The 18,310-nt window shown below is 36.5% G+C and overlaps 1 protein-coding gene across 1 annotated transcript; it reads right to left on the bottom strand.

The window, feature by feature from the left end:
• Positions 1–4,061: 4,061 nt before the first annotated feature.
• LOTGIDRAFT_233215 (hypothetical protein) lies at positions 4,062–15,069 on the bottom strand. Its single transcript, XM_009058844.1, has 16 exons — positions 14,993–15,069; positions 14,242–14,387; positions 13,737–13,811; positions 12,930–13,040; positions 12,363–12,492; positions 11,540–11,733; positions 10,894–11,031; positions 10,091–10,308; positions 9,073–9,276; positions 8,342–8,503; positions 7,548–7,715; positions 7,164–7,268; positions 6,350–6,551; positions 5,639–5,898; positions 4,981–5,129; positions 4,062–4,215 (listed from the first exon to the last, which is right to left on the bottom strand). Exons 1-16 carry the CDS (start codon positions 15,043–15,045, stop codon positions 4,113–4,115), a joined length of 2,418 nt encoding a protein of 805 aa, XP_009057092.1. The 5' UTR covers positions 15,046–15,069; the 3' UTR covers positions 4,062–4,112.
• Positions 15,070–18,310: the final 3,241 nt, after the last annotated feature.

Genomic DNA, 18,310 nt, shown 5'->3' with positions numbered 1-18,310 from the left:
CTTAAAGTTCCATCTGTTCTGATATTTCCAGGAATGAGTTAAAGAAGCAAGTACCACAGTTAAATTCAACCAACAAGTAGCCTTTCATTCAATTTAAACCGATAAAGTATATATTTGAACTGCCTTGCAGCAAAACGCTTAACACTCAATTAATACATCACTTACAATCCCATTTGTCTTAACAGTGCCAGTAATTGTTGTACAATGTTTAGAATTAACAAAAGACAACAAGACAGGATGCCAGTTGTTGAGGTTTATATACAACTTCAACTGATTGTCTCAACACGAATAGAAAACCCAGATGAGATAAATTGTTCTTTAACAATTCCTATCCTCCTTTTATAATAGGAATGACTATAATCCGAACATTCTGACAACAATAAACCACAATATAAATGACTAAGAGAGATAAATTGACAGTATATGTTTAAAGATGAAAGTGTTATTTTGTTAGTGTCCCGGATATACACAATTTTCTTTTTAGAAAACCTCTTTAAAATCCCTTGAAGCAGCACCAAAACTGGCCATATAGCACCTAGACACGATAAAAACATGATAGGACTAATTCAAAAAGGTATGAACACAATATATTATAATAAAGCCACTGAAGCACGAGAAAATGAAAATACTATAAAGTATAATGCTTCTACGTAGATTCTTCACTTCCCACTGATATTGTTCGGAGGGTGCACCGTGCGACTTCGTTACAGCATCTATAAGATATACTCAAGCTTCGAGCGCCACCTGCGCAGTATTTTAAGTCAATAGAGAAAACAAAGCACATGAAGGAACATGCTTGTTATAACACAAAAGGCAGTACCAGGTAGCTTGAGATCAACCACGTCCGTATTGAAGACAATTCAACAAAAAAAAGTTAAGCTGAAAAAAAAATTAATTGTCAATTAATATCAAAATTACTCATAGAGACACGCCTGGTTATAGAATTAAGATTGATATTAATTTCCTTTTTTCCGTGATATTTCTCAATCTGCATTGTAATCTAACACGTTTCTACCACCGTCGCGTTCTAATGACTTTATTTTTAACCACTCAAAGCGTGTCATGTAGGCTAAGTTTATTTCGTTGCGGATTTTGAAATTCCAGTCTGAATTTATCGTAATGGTTGTTTTCCAGCCGGAATTGATCGTAATGGTTGTTTTCCAATCGGAATATATCGTAATGGTTGTTTTCCAGTCGGAATATATCGGAGTGATTGTAAGGAATGGTTGTTTTCCAGTCGGCATTTATTGTAATGGTTGTTTTCCAGTCTGAATATATCGTAATGGTTGTTTTCCAGTCGGAATATATCGGAGTGATTGTAAGTAATTGTTGTTTTTCAGTCTGCATTTATCGTAATGGTTGTTTTCCAGTCGGAATATATCGTAATGGTTGTTTTCCAGTCAGAATATATCGTAATGGTTGTTATTCCAGTTTGAATATATCGTTATGGTTGTTTTCCAATCGGAATTTATCATAATGGTTGTTTTCCAGTCGGAATATATCGTAATGGTTGTTTTCCAGTCGGAATATATCGTAATGGTTGTTTTCCAGTCGGAATATATCGTAATGGTTGTTATTCCAGTCTGAATATATCGTAATGGTTGTTTTCCAGTCTGAATATATCGAAATGGTTGTTATTCCAGTTTGAATATATCGTAATGGTTGTTTTCCAGTCGGAATATATCGTAATGATTGTTTTCCAGTTTGAATATATCGTAATGGTTGTTTTCCCGTCGGAATTTATCGTAATGGTTGATTTCCAGTCGGAATATATCGTAATGGCTGTTTTCCCGTCTGAATTTATCGTAATGGTTGTTTTCCAGTCTGAATATATCGTAATGGTTGTTTTCCAGTCGGTCTATATCGTAATGGTTGTTTTCCTGTCGGAATATATCGTAATGGTTGTTTTCCAGTCTGAATATATCGTAATGGTTGTTTTCCAATCGGAATTTATCGTAATGGTTGTTTTCCAGTTTGAATATATCGTAATGGTTGTTTTCCAGTCGGAATTTATCGTAATGGTTGTTTCCCAGTCGGAATATATCGTAATGGTTGTTTTCCAATCGGAATTTATCGTAATGGTTGTTTTCCAGTCTAAATTTATCGTAATGGTTGTTTTTCAGTCTGAATTTATCGTAATGGTTGTTTTCCAGTTTGAATTTATCGTAATGGTTGTTTTCCAGTCGGAATATATCGTAATGGTTTTTTTCCAGTCGGAATTTATCGTAATGGTTGTTTTCCAGTCGGAATATATCGTAATGGTTGTTTTCCAGTTTGAGTATACCGTAATGGTTGTTTTTCAGTCTGAATATATCGTAATGGTTGTTTCCAGTTTGAATATATCGTAATGGTTGTTTTCCAGTCTGAATTTATCGTAATGGTTGTTTTCCAGTCTGAATTTATCGTAATGGTTGTTTTCCAGTCGGAATATATCGGATGATAAAAGATAATGAAGAGAGAAGGTGTTGTGTTTATTGATTAGAGTCGGTTACTAAGGTTCTAATTGACTCTATATGGCACGTGTATTTACCTTAGTTACCGTCTGCTACTGTTATAAAGGGAGATTAGTCCGGGGATTAGAACTACCTGTAATAACCTACAGTAATTAATCACCGGAATTCCACCAAGACACAGAACAAATATTGAATGATATAGTTATAATTGATCCCTTCTGAAAATGGTTCACGACTTGCTGTAAGAAATGCCCTACTTGTGAAACCGGACAACGAGATGCAGTGTACATTGAGTTTTAATATTTTTAGCGGCTATTGTTTTGGATATTCAACTGTCGAGGGATCTGTAACATGCAAATCATGTTGCACACAGGGTATAGGTTTAATAACAATCCGAACCGCAAGACGCTTTTCCATGTCAACCATTCCAACTGTATGACTGAATGGAATTATGTTGGTATTCAACCCTGAAGTTTGCAAGTAGGCGTCTAACTCACAGACAGAGCCGCGGCTTCTCATTGAAATAAGACAACAGCAGAAACTCTCAATGGTTGATAAGATACACAAGTTTTAAGTTTGTCGGAGACACTTACATATCTTCTATTTCCACCATTCCGTGTTCCCGAGTGACGTTTTTAATATTGACCAGACTATGACGTCATTTATAAATGTTGATGCTCAAAAATGGCTACCCGTTTTCTTTAGTCCAAACAGGTACAAAACGTAGGAAGAAGAAGTCTTAACCATTCCATTTCATTTCATTTCAAATAAATGCTGTAAAACCTGATGTGATGACCTCTCTTTCTTGTATTATTTATCCTATTCGTCAGTTAGTGAAGAACGTTGGAAGACGTTGTAACAGTGTTATTTTTCAAGATCGTGTATTTATCAATATCACCCCGGGGTATTTTCTATTAAAAATCTCTGAATAAAAGATCACCATGCCGTCCATTTTAATGGGAACGAAGCCAATAAAACCTGAAGAGCTTGATAAATAAAATATTTGAGTTTCCAGACTTAAAAAGTAAATAAAAGAAAGTATGTAAACAGAGTGTTAAAAATGGAAAAGTTTAAGAGCTGAATCCTGTCATTAATCAATAATTATATTTTTACTAACAGCAGTTTAACTCTGACAGGGGTAAGTAATATATCAGTAGGGGTAAGTAATATATCAGGAGGGGTAAGTAATATATCAGGAGGGGTAAGTAATATATCAGGAGGGGTGAGTAATATATCAGGAGGGGTAAGTAAAATATCAGGAGAGGTAAGTAATATATCAGGAGGAATGAGTAATATATCAGGAGGGGTAAGTAATATACCAGGAGCGGTAAGTAATATATCAGTAGGGGTAAGTAAAATATCAGTAGGGGTAAGTAATACATCAGGAGGGGTAAGTAATATATCAGGAGGGAGGAGTAATATATCCATAGGGGCAATGGTATATGGTGTTTAGTTTCAGTACTGAAACAGTATTTCAGGGAGACAATCCATTCCGTTGGCAGTCCATTGCCACCCTTCTGCCTACCCTCTTCTTGGTGTATGGAAACTGGTACATACACCCCTTGGAGACCATCCAATCCATTTCTATGTATAAATACCAATTGAATAACGCTCTACAATTGTAATGAGCACTTTTTAATATTTTTAATACCAGTTATACTAACAATTAAAATGTGAATCTAATCCCAGGTAGTTACTATTAGACTGTGGAGGGAGAATATCTCTATCAGCTAGTTCTGTATAATATAGGAAGTTGGTAGACCTAAAAAAAATAAATTAATGGATTGTGTTATTAAGTACCATGTGTAATGGACATGTGTAATGGACATGTGTAATGAACATAACCGAACACAAGCTCCCGAGTTTTCAAAGTTGTGTTTCGTTATTTATCTCTACCTCAAATGTCTCCTGAGAATGAATATACTGTTCACTGTGTTTGAAATGGGATCAAATCCAAACCGATCAATCGTTCCACCGAAAGTATTTTATGGCACGAAATTGAGCACTATTTTGGAAAATTTTTCTATGGAACAACAGAACTATGCATGATTGTAGTGATTGTGGAGAAAAGACATCTTTAATACAAATTAAGAGATAGTTATTAGAGATAACTGAAAATTGCCACAGAAAATTCGATTGAAGGATAAAATCATTAGATCCCTTTATATGCGAAAGATGTCGTTTGTCATAAAATAAGCCGAGATAATCTTAGACCCGATCTTAAAGGGACACCGATAGCAATAATTTGCGTCATTCCAGTTTTCAGTCTTGACGTCTGTGTTTTATGACGTCACTAATCGCTAAATACTAAGTCTGTATGTGATACAGTATTATTTTGCGATTAGTGACGTCATAGTTCGCTTAGTTCAGAAACGATACAAAAACATTTTAGGTATGTTACTAGACACATGTACCTAGATTTTGAGCTGTAATTTACATTTGAGCACCTAACTTTCCCAATCTAGTTTAGAATCTAGTTAAAGGAGGCGCTGAAAATGCGAGAATCTAGAAATGAGTTAAAACTTACGATGTCCACTGTTGAGATTTTAGATTATAAACATGATAAGTATTGGCTCCAAGGTTATCAGTGACTCTAATATAGACTAAATCTTTCTTTTTATTGTAACCGTCTAGTACCAAAGTATCACCTGGACTTCGTTCTGGTACATTAAAGTTCTAGAATATAAAAAAGATAACATATAAAAGTAGGACAGTTACATTAAAACACTAAGATATTTAGAATAGGTATAGGTAAAGAATGTGTCATTTTACTTGATAACATTACCTTTGGTAAATATATATGGTATATATATATAAGCAATTAATTCAAAAGTAGTATATCCATATGTCTTATCTTCTAGGTACCATTATCTTGACCGATAATCAATGTGTGAAAGAAAAGTGGATATCATAGATTTCGTAAGGACTATATGATACATCTACACTCTAAATTCACAGTACATTATTGGTTGTTTATACTGTGTTTGAAAAATTGTACGGAATGCGCAATGTGTGTTATTTCTGATTTAAAAAGTGGTTACCATCAGATAAAAATGATACTACTAGTCATAGATTGTCAACAGAACCTTCATATGATTCTATCCAACTGAGAACCTTAAAATTATAACAGTGGCAGTTGAAGCGATTCTACAAGTTAGATTGGAATGTAAAACAGGTGTCCTTACATTCCAAGTTCTACCATTGTCATCTGTCATACCACAGTCGAATTTACCAGCAGTATTGTAGCAACCATACGCCATGGCACTATTCTTTATAAACGAACACCGAGGACCTCGTGGAACAGTACTATAAATAGACGTTAGAAACCTCTGAACTCCTCTGAATTTAGCCACTGTTTTAGGATCTTGTCCAGTATACTCCAACATTCCCCATGAACCGTATTTAGACGGTGTACTGGTGTAAGAGAAATAGTTGAAGAATCCACCTAATAAATGATTAAACAAAATATGTTTAGCAACCAAACAGGATGACAGTTCCTTTTAAGATATGATGATTCATCAGTTGATTTCTACCAGGGTTGGTCCTTGCCTTTTGTTCACAATCAGAAGCAAAATGCTGACATGTCAACATAATTTGATATTGCGTGCCTAACATGGATAATTATTTATTTCAATCACAGATCTAAAACTAAAAGGGACTGTAAAATGGCATCTAAATTGTCAGTCAGACGTCTGTGGGTCTTGCAATTGAAATAAAACTTAGCGTTTTAACGGCATTATATGGTTAAAATTTTTTAGGAAACACGGCTATCTGGCGGAGGTTTGAAAGTATGCAAATATAAGCTATAGATGACCTTTATACATACAAACCACTACACAACCCCTTTAACAATCATAAAGGTTTGCTAATCCATGGGGAGAATTAATCTATCTTACCATGTTTGGTAGCCGGATCGTTGACTACGACTTTATTCCACAATTTAAGAACGTCCATAACGCTCTCTTCCATATGGATATCTTTATTAAATGCTATCGCCTTCTCAGTTGTAGCTTTATTGGCCTGTCCGAAATGTGCGATGGCGCTACTTTCCATGACGCCAGGACCACCTTCATACATCGCTAATTCTACACCATGTGCCTGATAGGAAGAGGGATAACATTGTTCACTTTACGTATGCACATTTAAATCAAAAATTATATTTGTACTCTTAAATCCTTCTTTATCTTTGGTGTACACTGTGAAACGAGTGGTCAAGATTGTCGTCTTTATTAAAATTCTTTATTATAAATGTACCATTAAAATATTACAAGCGGGTTGTAGCTTTGGATGTCAGGTTGACAAACAAAATCAGTAAAAAGCACCAGGTCCCATGTAAGGGCATCAAACAACATTTGATATGCGTGCAATATGATATTTTTGTAATTTACAAAGAAGGTTTTCGGTGCTTTCGATTAGTTAAAAAATACTTATCTAGTGTCAAATTTTCATCTACTCTTGACATTGCCATTATAGGGTGTACACCCAACTTTCACTTTAAACAGTATCATGGATTAATTTATTTGATCAAATCAACGTTCTACTGGGAAAGTTATTCTTATACATCACGGTATTTGATAGCAGCGACGAATACACCAAGATACCACCATTTCATTATTGAGACAGTTTACAACGGAACTGTTGGACATTGCCGAATATGGCAAAATAACCTAGGTACATGTAATTGCTCGTACAAGTCGAATCTCTTTTTACCTTTGCCATGTCCATATAATGTTTAAATTCCGCTTCTTTCTTGGGAAGTTCAGCTTTACAATATTGTTGTATCTGAGTCATATTCATCTGGGGTAGTTCCTTGGCCTGAAATCACAATTTCTCTGAAACAACTTTCATGACCATTACTGCATTGTGTAAAAGTTGAGACGTGTTTTCCGCGATTTTTGGACTCATTCTTCGCCTTGTCACTTTCCACCACAAGGAAGTGATGGTTGTTTATTTATCACTTAACGAGTTATATCGATAATGAATCAAAAGTTCCTGTATGTGAATTGAAATGTTGCAAAAATTAAAGAAAGGAATAGTATATCTAATACTTATACAAAGTTTCTAGAAATTGGTTGTCATATGAAATAAACTTACATGTTTATCAGCTACACGAGAACAATCAAAGTATCCAGTAATAGCGATATTTCTAAATGTTTGAACTCTAGTACCAAGATCTTCAATAGCCTGTCTGTAATAATCCTGATACCCTGTCTGCCACGCCCACACTCCAAACACCCTGTCTTTAGCATTAGATCCAAATACCTGAAATATATAAGTTGTTTTATTGGTACCTCAGAAATAAAGTACATGAAAACAAATATTCGATGAAAATAGCATCATGTTATGTTTCCTGTGTATCGTAAGCACTGAATCCAGATACCTAAAATATAAAACTTGCCTTTTTACCACCACAGAAAAAAAGGCATCGAAAATACGATGAAATTAGCATCTCGTTATTCTAATGCAGATCTCTGGCAAAGTTTAAGAGTAATATATGTTGTTTCCCGAGTTCGTTGGACTGGTGGACTGGATCTACACTAGATTTACATTACAATAATAGAGATGCCAGAATACGTGCCTTAAAGTGAGGTTATTTTAACTTTTTATGTGTATGGGGGGTATTGATAGCATCGATTTACAATCTCTCGATATGATTATTTTTTACTGGATATAGAACCGATAAACAATGACAAATGATACCACTTTTTAGTTTCTATTATACTTATCATTGATATACTTCTTCAGGTGAAAATTTCATTAGCTGCTACCAATGTTTCGCCAAAATGCTGTTTTGGATTATTTAGAGTTAAGTTTTGCAGTTTGGATCGTTAGTACTTGGTTTATTTATTATGACCAATTTTTCATTCATTGTATCATGTACAACCTACCTTATTCCAGAGAAGAATCATTTCGGTGGATCTTTTATTGTAATATTTCAAACCAGCTTTAAAATCTCTTGAATCTAGTTTTAGTGCCATTCCTTGTTCTCGAGTGTACTTGGTCTGTCTAAATATTCCATTCCATACTTCATTTGAATATTCTACATATATCTATCAAAGTTAAATATTGTCTTTTCACATATATTATCGCAATTATAGTTATTTAGGAGGTGCAACATTCTCTTCTTTTTCTTGTTATATTTAAAGCGCGGACGTCACAGAGTGACTATCCTATGTATACAGGTATATTACTAACGCAGAATGTGACCAATAAGTGCAACTAACAACGACAACTCCATGGCAACAACATTTAAGGGTCCACAGCATATTCAGTAAGACTTAATTAATAGTAGTGGCCTGATACTTATATGACAGTAACTCAGTTATCTCCCATCGTTAGAGATATACATAACATAGACAAACCATGGAACCATGAATGGAGTTCTTCTGTACCTTATTGGTCTAATGTCCAACGCCATGCAGTGTGCTATGAGGGACATTTTGCGGCATTAGCCTGCTCTTTTTGGATTTCCAACTGTCGAGGGATCTTCAACGTGCACAGCGTGTAGCACACAGGGCCTGCTGATATGTCTGTGTTTGACTGTTTGATCTTAACCTGAACTGAACTACACTACTCTCTTCCCTATACCCCCGTCGATTTTGCTACCAGATCATCTTACCTTCAGGTCTGGTCTGAGTTTATCTCGGACCATGGTGGCAAACTTGGTGATGTAGTCATCATCGGCAGCATGGGGTATACAGAACCAGGGGTTGGTACCTAATCTATTAGATAGATCTATCATATGTTCTAACGCTCCACCTTGTTTACCGGCCTGGGTATGGAAAGTATCGGTGTATCTACTGGACCAGGTTGTCGGCTCGGGCTGGAATCGTAGGATACATACATGTAACTCAAGGAAACGAAGTAGTGACTTCGAACACATTTGAAAACAAATGAAACAAATAATGAAAGTGAAACAAGAACCTAGTTAAGCTGTTAACAGCCGAAGTACGGTGTCCAGTGCGGCATATGTTGCGGATTTTAGTCATACAGTAGACACTAGAAGAAGCGAACACTATCTGCAACGTGTCCGGAAGCGTATTTCGTTATCTACTGTAGGGATTATCCCATACGGTGCACCGCGTCGGACTCCGTATCTCTTCTATCCTCAGCTTTAGAGAGTAAAAAGTGTTTTGTTTCAAATTCAATAATTATGTTAAGGAAATTTGATCCATTGCAATATTCAAATGGTAGCGGAAACTTCCAGCAATGCTCCAATATTTGGCTTGATTGTTCATATGATAAAGAAAACACACTCTAAAACTGCAGTCGGATTCTTAAAATAAGTTTGGAAAGTTAAAAATTCAAAAAGTCAAATGAATTGAAACAATATACCGAAATCTAAAACATGTGTCCCTTACCTTGTCTGAAACAGTGGCGGAGTCAGGTTTTCGTGCGAGGAGGGGGTGGGGGCGAATATCTGCCCCTTCTGCCCCCCTTTGGCTCCGCCACTTGTCTGAAAGTTTTAACTTAAAGCTTGTGTAGAACTTTTATCTTGCCGTTAATTGTAATAACGAAAAACTATTTAAAACGTTTAATTTACTTTTCAAAATTGCTATTATTTTAGGTTGGTGTTGAAAAACTAATGTAAGCAAAATAGACGACAAGAATACATCAAGTATAGAAATTTAACTTACACCGTGTCCATTGGTGGCATAAAAGTCCATGAATCTTAATTCCGAGTAACGTCTAAGATTTTCCAGGAAGACAGGGTGGAATGGAAACCTGTTATAGATCTGTTCATATCCCGGTGCTATCATTCGGAGATTTCGTAATGGATTTTTAGGGTTGATGTTTCCAACCACTAATAAAACACCACCTTTATTTAGATGGTTCAATTCGACCACCATTCTACCTGTAATAACAATGAGGAGGAACGGACATGGAAAAGAGCATCTAGTTGCGGTTTCCTCAAGTAAATAAGCTGAAGTGCCACTTTCATTGGTCGGATGGGTTCTACAGGAACGAGCTGAGAACTACCACGGGGTCGAGAATGTCATCAGACTAGCGTTGTAACATCTCCCTGTGCGGTATAAAACCGTAGAACACTCGTGACAATATCGCTGCAAAAACGTAAGAACGCAATCTGGTTGCATAACTCGCGGTATGAGGTCGACTATTTTAGGGACTTTTTGTTTCTAGTTTTCATCACGATTGACCGCGATCAGTGCCATAAGTCTCAGTAAGATCGAAAATGGTTGAAGTCCGATGTGACGGGGCTTCTCTCATATAGGCGACGGAATGTCTTCGAATAGCCGAACATTACATAGTTTTAAATCTTTTAAAGCAATGTTACCTCTCAGAAGAAAATGAAATTCAAATTCTCAAACATAGTCATTAAGAGTATGTGTACATCAATCGAGGTTTCTATTTGTGGGGAAGGTCCTTTATGGCTTTGAAGGAATTATAAGGCATTAATAACTGAGCGTATAATACTGACCTTTTTGGTTGGATAATATTTTATATTTTGTTAACTTGATACTAACTTCACCATCTCCATCCCATAATATTGCATATTGACCATTCTCTTCATGGACCCCAAAATTACGATACACCAACTTGGCTACTCGCATTCCGTCTGGAAAACAAAAAACTACTTCATCGCATACTTCCAGATAGACAATTGGACAAACCATTTTTTAGTTACTTCATTCAAATTTACATCTGATTATAACGACCATCGTCGTTGGCAAGTTAGTAATGCCCTGTACAACAGAGTTTCTACGGGAGTTGGGATGGGGCTGACTACGCCCACTTTGAAATTTTACATAGGGAATGCCCGCTACTGTGATCCGCCATCGACAATTCGGCGGCCCCTATTCCCTTATGCTTCCAAGGAACCCTATTAACTATGTCGCAAAATGTTTGTCCACTAATGTGACTATACAATAATGTTTTATATGGGTACAATCAACCAACTGTCAGCAGTTTTAAGCCAAAAAAGAAAGTACGTTTTATATTGCTCACTGTAGCTTTGTTGTTTTTTCAAAATATCTCTATAGTCTATTGTAATTGATTCGTGTCGGAATCCACTTTAATATAAGTGACCTCAGTCTACTTTCGTTTTATATTGATCTCTATCTCACCTGGAAGTGATGCCGGATAACCATCAGTGGTCCATTGTATTATATCATGTTCCTTGGTATCCCAACTGTTCTGACCATCGCGCTGTGTGATCCACTCTTGAGACTGTTTGGCGATGTCCACGAATTTCAGCTCCGATGAATAGTAGCTGATTCCGCCCAGGTTCATTCCCATCTTAATACCATTGTTAGTCATTCTAAATCAAAATGAAAGTACCAAACGAATACATTAAATCTTCTTGGGAACCTAGGGTAGTGACCCAATTCCAGAAACCGAAATCAGATGGCAACCCTTAAAAGTAAAAACAAAGTTTCTCGTTTTGCTCAATTTTGATGTAATATACCATTTATATAACATTATCGTTCACTATTTGACAGGAAATTATTGATCAATATCATAGTTGCACCTGTTACCCGGGGATAAGTTTTGCAATCAGCCCCGTCGCAAGAAGTGAACTAGTGTTGGGCCCAAATATTGAGTCAAACTGGGGCGGGCGTAGTTCGACGTCGCCAAGGGGTAGGCAACTCAGGTTCTAAACAATAAAATCTGTTTGACACAGATCTGTCAGATTCCTAGCTCGTTTAACATCTATGCATTTATATTTCGTAAAATATGATAGGAATTAGACTCAATTCCGAGTTCCCACTACGAGAAGAATGGTTTTCAAGCCACATCGACCTAGTCGAAGAACAGCAACAATGTGTCACAAATACTTTACTGCACTTTATATGGATAATGAAAAAAATTAACAACGCCTTCCAGTGTGCAATGAGGAAATCTCTCTAATACTTTGACATTAACTAATATTAACAAAGTATCACTTACATAGTAGGATCATATTGTGAACACTCTACACCTTTATATCCATTCCAGCACTGACATTGTCCATTTCTACAATCTCCATATTTACATGGTTGACTACATCCACATTCTCCCGGCCCTATACACTTGGCACCTGTTATACAAAGACAACATGAAGCTGAACTTATTGGGTTGACCTTTACGAAGCTACTTGGATAGGGGAGAACCACTGCCCAATCTACTTATTGATAACGGATTTGGTTTAAACGCTGATCTACCAGCATTGATTGTAAGCAAGATTAATAGTCATTGTGTATAGATAATTAAACAACATAATGGATATCACTTACCATAAAGAGAATGACAATATCTGATACATTGTTTTAACGACGACGTATCGGCACCAATTTTAAGACGTATACGAGTATTAAAACAATGGCAATCCAAGATACATTGTTTAGACAAGACGTATCGGCACCAATTTTAAGAAGTACACGACGTATTAAAACAATGACAATCCATGGTACATTGTTTAGACAAGACGTATCAGCAACAATTGTAAGACGTATACGACGTAAAGATATCACTTACCATTAGAACAATGACAATCCCAGATACATTGTTTTAGACACGACGTATCAGCAACAATTGTAAGACTATACGACGTAAAGATATCACTTACCATTAGAACAATGACAATCCCTGATACAATGTTTAGACACGACGTATCAGCACTAATTGTAAGACTATACGACGTAAAGATATCACTTACCATTAGAACAATGACAATCCCTGATACAATGTTTAGACACGACGTATCAGCAACAATTGTAAGACTATACGACGTAAAGATATCACTTACCATTAGATCAATGACAATCCCAGATACATTGTTTTAGACACGACGTATCAGCACCAATTGTAAGACGTATACGACGTAAAGATATCACTTAGAACAATGACAATCCCTGATACAATGTTTAGACACGACGTATCAGCACCAATTGTAAGACTATACGACGTAAAGATATCACTTACCATTAGAACAATGACAATCCCAGATACACTGTTTTAGACACGACGTATCAGCAACAATTGTAAGACGTATACGACGTAAAGATATCACTTACCATTAGAACAATGACAATCCCTGATACAATGTTTAGACGCAACGTATCAGCAACAATTGTAAGACTATACGACGTAAAGATATCACTTACCATTAGAACAATGACAATCCCTGATACAATGTTTAGACACGACGTATCAGCAACAATTGTAAGACGTATACGACGTAAAGATATCACCATTAAAACAATGACAATGCCAGATACATTGCTTTAGACACGACGTATCAGCAACAATTGTAAGACTATACGACGTAAAGATATCACTTACCATTAGAACAATGACAATCCCAGATACATTGCCCACCAGAATAGATCCACCCTTCATCACATTTACATGTATTGTCTGAAAGTTAACAGAAAGTCCTGGTTATGGGCTCCTGGCAATGAATGAAATACGGAGTGACTAGTTTAACTCCGTATTTGTAATAAAAAAAATGCCGATAATACTCGACATTTATTTTGATTCACGGTTAGGACGTCCGAGACAAAGGGTGCAGTAACCATAGAGCACATCTAGGAGTTGAAAAGCAAATTTGTGATATAACCGCACATTAGAAATAAACTTAAACTGCTTATTTTATGACCTGGCATTTTCTTACATAACGAAACACTACAAAATTCAGATTAGTACGTTGCATTTCTTCACAACAGATACAAATTAGAAAATAAAGTGATATAATACCAAATGAAAATTCTAATGAGCAAATGAATCTCGCTTGCAAAGTGGAATAGGGTGTTGACGATTGATGATGGTTATCGATATTTCAACCCACCTTTTAAACAGGTACCACGACCATTACATCCACAAGCAGTGTTACAATCCGACCCCGTGAACCCTTCATAGCAATGACAGGTAGACTGTCTAACATTACATTTACCGTTATAATGGCAGTTACTGGGACACCCGGCTTCACACAGACTAAAATATAATCGTACACCAAAACGTTATACCTACAGCTGGATGAATTCCCCGAAAATGATGTCGCTAAAACCCAACGATTGACACCGGGTGAGATTGAAGCATAAAAGGACGACCACCGCCGTTTAAACAATTCCCCCTCAATAAATACATAATTAAAATTCGACATTCTACGCGCACTAATAGCACAAATGGGTTTCAAGATTCAAAGTGTACATCAGACATCAAGATAGCAAATCTGTTCAAGACCTAACGGGAACATCCAGTATCGAGAAAGCAAAATCTTGTAGCAAGATAAACAAAATATAAAAGGTCGTGGCTTTTCGCAATGTGACAAAATTTGACCATTCCTACCTAACCCTAAAAAGCCTCTTAATGACATTCTTGACAAAAACAAATTGCCTCACACTCGAGAAAAAAAACAGCAGAGCGACGGGGAAACAATCCATTGCCCATTCACGAATGAAGCTTTTCCGCTGGCTACTAACAACAGTACGGAACAAATGGAAAACAAAAATAATACGCGCCGTAAAATAGTAGCCAGTGTGAACAAAAAACAAATATAGGTTTTATAAGTCTCTAAGCGCACAAATCGTGTTGCTTACCTTGGGAAGTTCAAACCGAGTGCAAGAAAACTGAGAAGTAAGGGTACCTTCATCTTGCCGGTACTACTAGGAACTCAGGAATATTTGAGAACTATTACATCTGTTATAAAATCTAGCTTATCTTTGGTTGATAGAGACAGATTATTAATGTATATGATAATAAAAAAAAAACCGGAATAATTTAGAATGACGCACAAAGATCATGCAGTGGGGGATTTTGGGTTTGTTGGGCCGTAGACAAACGAACGATAGAGGGCCTAATTTCTCATTTTAAGGAGGGGGCAAGGTGTGATTACAATTTTATGGCAGATTCGTGCTCAGAATCGCTCTGTGCACTGACTGCATCGTCGTCCTGCATCGGATGATCAGTTGGTTTTGTTGTACTACTACCACTACAACCAAAATCGCCATCTGCTATCGCATAAGCATCATCAGTGGAACTGGAAGTGAAAAAATTTGTAATTTTGTAATTACCTTACGCGGTTAAGTATAATTATTTTTATGTATATTATTTATCAGTTTCAAAGTAGGCCCTATATATAAATTGCATATAATTTGTTAAAAATCTTTTGGAAGAATCTGGATTTAGTTATATGTGTAGCAGCAGGCTTCACATTAAGTTGATAACGCCAATAGGACTATTAAGTTAACAATGAAAACGTTTGAATCTATAACTTCTGAAGCCGAAAGTCGGGACAGACTGGATTCCAATCCAAACGGTAGCCTATTTAAATTCATTTATTATAGTCGATCGCTCAATGAAATGTGCGTGGATGGGCTGGACGGCCGCGGGTCGGTATCTACGAAGCGAAGTTTAATATAAGGCAAAGACACGAATCGTCCTCTCGTCTCTTGTGTCTTGAGGACTGCTGACAAAAAAGGCAACACAGTAGCGTCGTCTGTTATTAATCTAGGGAATATGAATATCGAACTGTATTTTAATAAAAAGTCGACTAGTAAACAAGAAAAAATACATCACACGATAACGTGCAAACGGTAGTTTGATTAAAAGTCGATACAATAAGAGTAAAAATATAGCAACGTTTCGGAACTAATTCCTAAAGAGTAAGAGTTGACAAATTTAAATATGAAAACTGTTTGCTCATCCCCACAGGTGATAGGGTTGCGAGACCTTATTAATAATGTAAATAAAGAGGTTTAGTATGTTTTATGTGAAGATATTTCTCATCGGCTGGGCCGAATTTTCGATGGGCCTGCGGAAAGGTCATTCCCCCTTCTGTCAGACCCTTATCAATCATGATATAACACAACTAGAAAGACACCCCCTTAATATCAGATCCTTATCAATCATTAGATAACACAACAGGAAGGCCATTCCCCCTGCTGTCAGGTCAGACCCTTGTCAATCATAATATAACACAACAAGAAGGCGATACCTCTTTCTGTCAGACCCTTGACAATCATGATATAACACAACAAGAAGGCCATTCCCTCTGATGTCAGACCCTTGTCAATCATGGTATTACACAACAAGAAGGCGATAGTCCTTTCTGTCAGACCCTTGTCAATCATGGTATAACACAACAAGAAGGTTATTCCCCTTCTGTCAGACTCTTGTCAATCATGATATAACACAACAAGAAGGCCATTTCCCCTTCTGTCAGACTCTTGTCAATCATGATATAACCCAACAAGAAGGCGATACCCCTTCCTGTCAGACCCTTGTCAATCATAATATAACACAACAAGAAGGCCAAACCCCTTTCTGTCAGACCCCTCTCAATCATAATATAACACAACAAGAAGGCCATTCTCTCTGCTGTCAGACTCTTGTCAATCATGATATAACACAACAAGCTGGCCATTCCCCCTGATATCAGACCCTTGTCAATCATAATATAACACAATAAGAAAGCCATGTTCCTTTCTGGCTGACCCTTGTCAATCATGATATAACACAACAAGAAGGCCATTCCCCTTCTGTCAGACTCTTGTCAATCATGATATAACACAACAAGAAGGCCATTCCCCCTGATATCAGACCCTTGTTAATCATGATATAACACAACCAGAATGCGATAACCCCTTCTGTCAGACCCTTGTCAATCATGATATAACCCAACAAGAAGGCGATACCCCTTCCTGTCAGACCCTTGTCAATCATAATATAACACAACAAGAAGGCCATTCTGTCTGCTGTCAGACTCTTGTCAATCATGATATAACGCAATAAGAATGCCATTCTCTCTGATTTCAGACCCTTGTCAATCATAATATAACACAACAAGAAAGCGATAGCCCTTTCTGTCAGACCCTTGTCAATCATGATATAACACAACAAGAAGGTCATTCCCCATCTGTCAGACATTTGTCAATCATGATATAACACAACATGAAGGCCATTCCCCCTGATATCAGACCCTTGTCAATCATAATATAACACAACAAGAAAGACATCCCCCCCCCCCCCCTGAATTCTTTTTAAGCCCCCAAATCAATCTTTATTGAATTTGGTTACCCTTTCAAAACACCTGCTGTCACTCTCGTACAACAGTATATATCGAATTGAAATTTTAACAAGAAAAGTACAAAGAGACTTGTTATTCAACTTTCCAGGCTCTCCATCCGAATTTGTTTTAGCTAAGCCAATCAGTAATTTACTAATAGTTTTCATATTTTAGCCTTCAAATCCATATGTGTCCAGAATTATCCACGTTTGAATGTTAAATTGACGACTCGTCATTTCTTGACTCTGCCATAAAGAGAAAAGACATAATATAGAAATAAAAAGTTAAAGTTATTTTTGAAGGAATTATGCGATTTTGTAAACTTCTAGTACTTTTAGTGACTTATTACATAATGTGCAAAATTTTGGTTTGGAGGCTGTAGAGTTTATTTTTGGACCGATTTACCTCGGATTTCCTGAGCTAAGGAAGTAAGAAAAAAAAATACAATTTGTTGATTTTCGTCACATTACTTGCACAGCCAGGCTATAGGACGTCGCGCTACCTCTGTGCATCCAATGCCCCTAGGACATAGCACAAATGAGTAGAATCAAACCAAATAATATATATATATATATATATTCAGCACAAGACAGAAAGACACTGTACCTTAGGAACACTCTTTTAGGCACCTATTCAATTAGACACACTAATATTCGGCACAATGTCATAAATATAGGATCTTAAACAAGTGCTTAAGTAATACGAAATTTATGAAATGAGTTGCAAAGATTTAATATTTGACGAGGGAAATATTTAACCCGGCAACGAATTTCGTGAATTTCATATGACATAAGCACGAGTGAAAGATTATATTTATCCCACAGCTATCAATATACATGTACGCACATTT

The sequence above is a fragment of the Lottia gigantea genome (genome assembly GCF_000327385.1).
Source record: "Lottia gigantea unplaced genomic scaffold LOTGIsca_36, whole genome shotgun sequence".
NCBI classification, from domain to species: Eukaryota; Metazoa; Mollusca; class Gastropoda; family Lottiidae; genus Lottia; species Lottia gigantea.
The sequence above is the reverse complement of the archived record's forward strand: the minus strand, read 5'-3'. Positions and strand labels throughout refer to the sequence as shown.